Source organism: Eufriesea mexicana, unplaced genomic scaffold, assembly GCF_001483705.2.
Source record: "Eufriesea mexicana isolate 0111107269 unplaced genomic scaffold, ASM148370v2 scaffold620, whole genome shotgun sequence".
Lineage (NCBI taxonomy): Eukaryota > Metazoa > Arthropoda > Insecta > Hymenoptera > Apidae > Eufriesea > Eufriesea mexicana.
In genome coordinates, this window is record NW_016908778.1 from 435903 (window position 1) to 443613 (window position 7711).

Genomic DNA, 7711 nt, shown 5'->3' on the forward strand with positions numbered 1-7711 from the left:
AATGCCGCAACTACAGCACGGAACTGTTCAGGCTCAGAGGTACTTACAGCCTTTTACATATATACGTATATCGTTCTTTGTACTATTAAGTGATATTAACCTTTTCGCTGCGAAGTGCTCAGAAATTAATTGCTCTCTGGGTAGTCAGTGACAGTAGGAGATTGACACGATCAACGCGGTGTGCGTTAGGAACTGATAGCAAATGCACGGCGCCTAAAGGCGCTCTTCCCTCATAGACAGTAACTCTGGTTGAGCGTCTACAGGCGCTATTCGTTTAGCGAGAGCAACTCTGGTTGAGCGCATACAGGCGCTATTCGCAGTGAAAGAGTTAATCTGCATAGGATTATTCCCCGATATTCCCTTCACAGACAAAAATCTGTAGGTTTGATAAACAACGACAGCTTTTAACCCTTTGCACTCGAAAAGTAAGTTGCAGTCACCATTTCATAAAATTTGGAAGATCAATATTAACACATTGCGTATGGCACTCTGCTCGCGCAACGCGTTTTTGGCGACCCAGAAACACTTTATACGATGCATATATGCACTTTTTTAATTCACATTTGGTATTAAATTCACATAAGGTATTCTTAAATATTATTTTATATATGGGAGACTTCGTTACTCTGGTAACGTAACAAGAAAATTTATTTTTAATTCCTTAAATCATCGATTGAGTCGAAGGTACCTGAAACCGAGATATCTCGTCACCCGTACGCAATGTGTTAATTAATATATCAAGTTTAATGTAATGTTACAGTATGCGAGGTATCGAAATCAAATAATTCTATAATTCTATTATTATACAATTCTTTATTTACTGATCAAAAAAGTATCGTCAGTTTTTAGTAGAGAATTTTTGAATTTCTACTCTTCTCTAGCTAAAAAATCGTCGAGTGCGAAGGGTTAATAACAGAAACAGATTTGAGTTAAAATACAGCGTCGTCTTCATTGCAATTCTAATTACAACTCTTTAAAACTCTATTACGATCACACACACTCTACGCATTCTATATATTCTCGCTATGATTCGCTAAACTCTATATACTCTGACTCTTTACCTACTCTTTATCTACAGCCTCGCCCGCGCCCTTGCATCCTTATTTAACACGGTTTAAACGCCACGCCGGTTTTACGTGCCGTTCCGTTCACGCCATAGTTAGCCGTCATGCGGGCCCTTATGGGCCATATGGACCGACGAGGCCTGAACGGAAAATCTAGCGCTGGTCCCTAGGAACCATGCAACATTCTCTCTTCTTTCATACGCAGTCATTTTTCCTCTATCTCTCATTTCCCACGCGATCTCGCCCTCGGTGGGCCAAGTACTTGAAATACTCGGAAGCATTCCTAATCTTTCGTTCGTTGCTCGAATTGAACTCTATGCAGTCATAAATGCTGTCATAAATCATTCTGCTATCCCTCTCAATAATATTTCTATTCTTATGTACCTTCGTCTCGCGATACCCCAATGTTAACACTTTGCGTATTCGAATAGGTGCATACGAAGAAGGCCAGGAACAATTGGAAGCTGTCCGTCGCGAAAACAAGAACCTCGCCGACGAGGTGAAAGATCTGTTGGACCAGATTGGCGAAGGTGGACGCAACATTCACGAGATCGAGAAGGCCAGAAAGCGCCTGGAGGCTGAGAAAGATGAACTTCAAGCCGCCCTGGAAGAAGCTGAGGCCGCTTTGGAACAAGAAGAAAACAAAGTACTGCGCAGCCAACTCGAACTGAGTCAAGTGAGACAAGAGATTGACCGACGCATCCAGGAAAAAGAGGAAGAATTCGAAAATACCAGGAAGAACCACCAGCGTGCTCTCGATTCTATGCAAGCATCGCTCGAAGCTGAAGCTAAGGTGAGCTTTAATAAAACTTTTCGGGGAACTATTTCGATGAACAAACGCAAACATCGTGTTCCAATTCACACTCAAGCCAATTAGTACCGAATTTTATATTTTCCTTTCGAAAAGTTTCTTTAACCCTTTCGCTATGACGGGTTCTTCTATTCCCATACTGAAGGTGGAAACATTATACTCGCGCTGTCTTTAGCATTCGGGGCCAAGTCTTTAGAAAAACAAAAAAAAAAGAAAATGAAAAATCGATCATCTCAATAGTGTTTGCAATTCTTTACGAAAAGAGCTAAGCAGAATGAAAGCACTTGTCTTAACCACTTGCGGTGGCAAGGAATCCACAGATTCCTTCTAGGTGCCAGAACCGTCCAGTGCTTCTGTAACAATTGCCTAACACGTGTATACCACGTCGTTGGCGATTCTGTGACAAAAGCATTACGACGTGTATACCACGTCGTTGGCGATTCTGTGACAAAAGCATTACGACGTGTATACCACGTCGTTGGCGATTTAGTGACAAAAGCATTACGACGTGTATACCACGTCGTTGGCGATTCTGTGACAAAAGCATTACGACGTGTATACCACGTCGTTGGCGATTTGGTGACAAAAGCATTACGACGTGTATACCACGTCGTTGGCGATTCTGTGACAAAAGCATTACGACGTGTATACCACGTCGTTGGCGATTTGGTGACAAAAGCATTACGACGTGCGTGACACGTCTTTCCAGCGCAAGTGGTTAATCTTTGGCCGATGACTATAGTCACCCATTGTGTGTAGGTGGCATCTCGTGTCCCGTAACCATAGTCACCCATAGTAGTGAAAGCGTTAAGGTAATCGATTCGTTTCGTACACTTTTCAGGGCAAAGCTGAGGCCTTACGTATGAAGAAGAAACTGGAAGCCGACATCAACGAGTTAGAAATCGCTTTGGACCACGCAAACAAGGCGAACGCTGAAGCTCAGAAGAACATCAAGAGATACCAACAGCAACTGAAGGATGTGCAGACCGCGCTCGAAGAGGAACAACGGGCACGCGACGAAGCAAGAGAACTCCTTGGAATTTCGGAACGTCGGGCAAACGCTCTCCAGAACGAACTCGAGGAAAGCCGCACTCTTCTCGAACAAGCTGACCGTGGACGTCGCCAGGCTGAACAAGAATTGGCTGATTGCCACGAGCAACTTAACGAACTGGGTGCTCAGAACGCTTCTATCTCTGCTGCCAAGAGGAAACTCGAAGCTGAACTCCAGACCCTTCACGTGAGTGTCTTTGCCCTTGTGTTCCCTTTATTCGTTAAAATTTTTAATAATCCCAATTTCTTTTCTAGTCTGATCTGGATGAGCTGTTGAACGAAGCCAAAAACTCCGAGGAGAAAGCAAAGAAAGCTATGGTCGATGCCGCTAGACTGGCAGACGAACTCCGAGCTGAACAAGATCATGCTCAGACGCAAGAGAAACTCCGCAAAGCACTCGAGACCCAGATCAAGGAATTGCAAGTACGCCTGGATGAAGCCGAAGCTAATGCCCTGAAAGGTGGCAAGAAGGCGATCCAGAAACTCGAACAACGCGTCCGTGAATTGGAGAACGAGCTTGACGGAGAACAGAGGAGACACGCTGACGCCCAGAAGAACCTTCGCAAGTCCGAACGCCGCATCAAGGAACTCAGCTTCCAGGTACGAATTGAACGATACAGGTCTACTAACTGAATCTACTAAAAGAAGCTGTGGCGGCTAAGATTTCGCCACTACGCCCATGCCAAAGGAGCAGGTAAATTAGGGCCGAGTGTGCACCGGGTGTATCTCCGAAACGTACCAGCAGTCACTGCAGGCCAGCAGGCATTGTTCCCGGGATGGCATTGGCTATCGTCAATGTCATGCCGGGGATTAGTTTGGAACCGGGCAGTGATGTTGCTGACCAACGTCTCGCTTGATTTACGACCCCCCTCTGCAGTCATCACGACTTTCCCGCGCAAACGGTTCCCGTGGAAACATAGTTTTTCCCGCGCGCGGGTTGGCGGTTCTTTCCCACCCTTTCCGTGCACACTCGGCAGCTTTAAAAGCTCCTAAGACACAGGACTCGGGATCAGTTCGTGGCATTCTACGACGCCGAGATTATTGTCCCGTCCACCGCGACGAGCGCCGGCATACGCAGTGCGAACCACCACAAAGCGAATTTTAAATGCTTGATTAATAATAACTATCGTTGAAATCCATAGGCTGACGAAGACCGCAAGAACCATGAGCGCATGCAAGATCTTGTCGACAAGCTTCAACAGAAGATCAAGACATACAAGAGGCAGATAGAGGAGGCTGAAGAAATCGCTGCTCTGAATCTCGCTAAATTCCGCAAGGCGCAACAAGAACTGGAAGAAGCGGAGGAAAGGGCGGACCTCGCAGAACAGGCCATCACCAAGTTCCGTACTAAAGGACGCGGAGGAAGTGCTGCGCGTGGACTGAGCCCAGCGGTAAGTCGATATTAAAATTACCATAGTCGACATTTGCAACCATACCGTACCCTTCTATACTCTCTATATACCATGCTTAGCAGTGATGTTTCTTTATGCAAGGAAGAATTGAATCCTTCAGTTTATACGTAGAATATCTTCGCCGTATTAGTGTCAAAAACCCTTTCGGAAGTTAGGTATTTAAACGAATGAAATGAAAACTCTCAGCTAATTCTGAAATCGGTTATTTTCGGTATTAATGTCAATTCGTAGTCGTTATTTCGCAAATTTAATCGAAGATCCTCCGAGAGATTCCGTGATATCGATGCCAAGTATAGAAACGAGTCAAAAGGAAATGAAGGTTCAATTATTATATATTGTAAGGGGAGCAGAAGAAAGGGCTGGGTTAAAATGAGTCTATCATTGTATTTTATTCCGTTAGATACGATATTCTCATGCCGGGCTCGTCTCTCACGTGAAACTCCGCGATCCGCTACTCGAGATGCCTTTTTAACACTTTCGGTACGAGGAAGTTTGCCACAAGAGTGGTTGTATGGCAGCGTAAGCCACGAAAACGTGTTTTGCGGTATTCATGGAAATTTCGAGCGTGATTGACAGTAAACTTTTCGCTCGGACCGCGACCGCCATCGGTGACGTTTCGTGATGCCGCCACTAGGAGGCGGTAGTACCCAGTGAAGGTGTCATGGCCACCACTAATGGGCGGCAGTAGTACCGAAAGGATTAACCTTTTGCACACGATGATTTTTTCGTTCCAGGAAAATAGTAATTCGAAGATTTTCTGCCATAAAGTCGACGATATTTTTAAAACGGTAAATAAGAAATCGTGTGCAAATTAAGACGTAGAATTATTTTACTTCGGTAATTGTGAACTTGATATATTAATTAACAGCCATCTTTAGTGCAAAGGGTGAAAGGTGGGCCTTCTTTGTTAACCCTTTGCACTCAATAAGCGCCCCTCAGTCGCCATTTGATAAAATTTCGAAGATCGATATTAATTAATACGTCAAATTTAAGATAATGTAACGGTGTTCGAGGTACCGAAATCAAGTAATTCTACTTGTTAATTATTATACGATTTCTTATTTACTGCTGAAACAAATATCTTCAGCTTTATATCAGAAAGTCTTTGAACTCATACTCTTCTTTAACCAAAAAATCGTCGAATGTAAAGGGTTAATCTACTACTACTAATGAGTAACCAGAACTCGCATATTCTTACGTACTCTTACAATATATAATAACATGTAGTAATGAAAATAGTTGATGTAGATAATACATTTGGAGCTAAGTAATATGCACCTTACAGCATAAGATGTACGCGAAGCAAGAAACATTTTAGCATAATAGGGATCTCTTCTTGAGACTTGTCAGGTTAGGTGCATACCCAATCTCAGTTATCCCGCAGTAAAATCTTCGCCCCGGAAAATGATACATAGGATCGAGTAACGAATGTCGAGTCGACGAAGGAACTCTTATATAAGATGAAAGAAATGAGAGATTGCGGCAATTATCTCTAATTCTAAATCTGTATGTCCCTGTATAGCCCCAACAGAAGGCCCGTAAGGCGCCCTCCGCAATGGAGTAAAGAGCACCGCGCCGGTCCATGTAAGTTTGTGCACGTGTCATAAGCACGTGTGTGTGTCGGAAGAAGGGAGAGCACAATAATCGCAAGAAAGCAATTATATATAGACGGAATTGTTCCGTATCCCCGATCTGCCGATCGTCAATGTCTTATTTTTTTGAACCTGTGTGAAAAGCTGATAACACTTCAAGGGGCATACCTTACGAGTATGAAGCTTGGTCCTGGTCATTAACGTTGTGTACTACCTATCCCAATAAATTCACGATAGATCACGAACGGATCACTGTAGATCCCTCTGTACAAAATTTAGCCGAGTCATTGCTTGGTTAGTGATTAGTTAGTCACATGTACGCGTGAATAGATTTGTTTACGTATGTTTTTTACTTAGACAGTGTACGCCACGCGATGAGATATAACAATCGAGATCACGTCATCGGTCATTTGTCGTTGCTAATTATGACTTTCGCCATACTCGTAAATACATCGACCACTTTGTTTCTTTTCACGAAACTAAGAAGACAAAATCATTCCAAAAATTATGCAAGAGAGGTATTACGACCCTCGATTAATATCCCATTGTTGGTTTTCGATTGCAACACCAATCATCTGCGATAAATACGCAAATTGTATGAAAAGGACACAAAGAACGTGTCACTAAATACCCCAAAAATGTTTTTCTCTATATGTATCAAATATAATTAGATCCTGGTTAAGGATGGGATTCAGATGGGATTTGGATTAGGGATGGAATTAAGAATCATTCGTCGAGTATCACCGTGATAGTCTCACGATGTTCGAGACGAAAGAATTTCGCGATAAAGAAAAAAGAGAAAATAAAGAGAAAATATTTGCACAGCGACCGCGAAAATTCCCCAAATGAAAAGAGAACGATATACGAACTTGATCCCATCGCTAAAATTCGAAAAAGATTTTCTTGGAAAAACTGCTTTCGAACAAATTCACCGCCCCATCGTTAACAACGATCTCAGGAGCCAAAGACGGAAATAATAAGATGGTCTTTTGAATTTTTCAGCCACACCGACCTGCGTTCAAACCCCAATTGGATGGTTCCGCATTCCCGCCACGCTTCGACCTGCAGCCCGATGGTGAACTGTAAAAATCTACGCGACCAACTTGTTATAAAACACAATCGTAACAGCTTAATCTAAACGAATGAATTGATCGCAAACCGGCGAACTTTCATCGTGTCATTTCACTCAAATAACTCATCCCATTGTCTTCATACCTACACACACCATCACGCTAAAGTACAGAAAGTAACTCTCACGTTCTTTACTTTCATTGACACGAGAATGTCCGTGCTTAATCACCTTGCCAGTTTCGGAAATAAAAATGAAAACGATATTGATCGATTTAAAAAAATCAAAAAAAATTGCTCGTTTTAACATTTACAGTAGTGTATATTTTTACGTATATATATATATTTGATCATCGGAAAATAAATCAGTTAATAACAAACGTGGAGGAGAATGATTGCCTTCACCACTCGCGCTGACGGTCGAGGAAAGAGAGAGTGAAAGAGTGAGAGTGGGAGAGCAAGAGAGAAAACGAGAGAAATGAAAGGTGCGAGCGGTCGAAATGAAAGACGAGAGCCAGCTCGAAATTTAAACGTTGTTTTATGAAAACGTGGCAGAAAAAGAAACGAACATGTGCATACTGGCATACGCGCGAATCAAGCGGACGAATCGATGAAATAAAAATGATATACACACTGCAAAACACGGAACGACATAACAAAAAGGAACGAGATTACACGATATAAGAAAATGAGGAATGAAGAAAAATTTAACGC

General features: G+C 42.8%; 1 protein-coding gene across 17 annotated transcripts in view; it reads left to right on the top strand.

Moving 5' to 3' along the window:
* Mhc (myosin heavy chain) overlaps window positions 1-7681 on the top strand; it is a 53301-nt gene extending 45620 nt beyond the window's left edge. For 13 of the 17 annotated variants that reach the window (XM_017898151.1, XM_017898152.1, XM_017898156.1 and 10 more), the window contains 6 exons: window positions 1-39; window positions 1496-1857; window positions 2717-3112; window positions 3181-3525; window positions 4068-4316; window positions 6932-7681. In XM_017898151.1, the coding sequence (XP_017753640.1) occupies window positions 1-39; window positions 1496-1857; window positions 2717-3112; window positions 3181-3525; window positions 4068-4316; window positions 6932-7015 (1475 nt within the window). In that variant the 3' untranslated portion in view covers window positions 7016-7681. Of the gene's footprint in view, window positions 40-1495; window positions 1858-2716; window positions 3113-3180; window positions 3526-4067; window positions 4317-5859; window positions 5922-6931 lie in introns of all 17 variants that reach the window. The other 4 variants (XM_017898146.1, XM_017898147.1, XM_017898142.1 and 1 more) reach the window with 2 other exon arrangements.
* The last annotated feature ends 30 nt before the right edge of the window (window positions 7682-7711 follow it).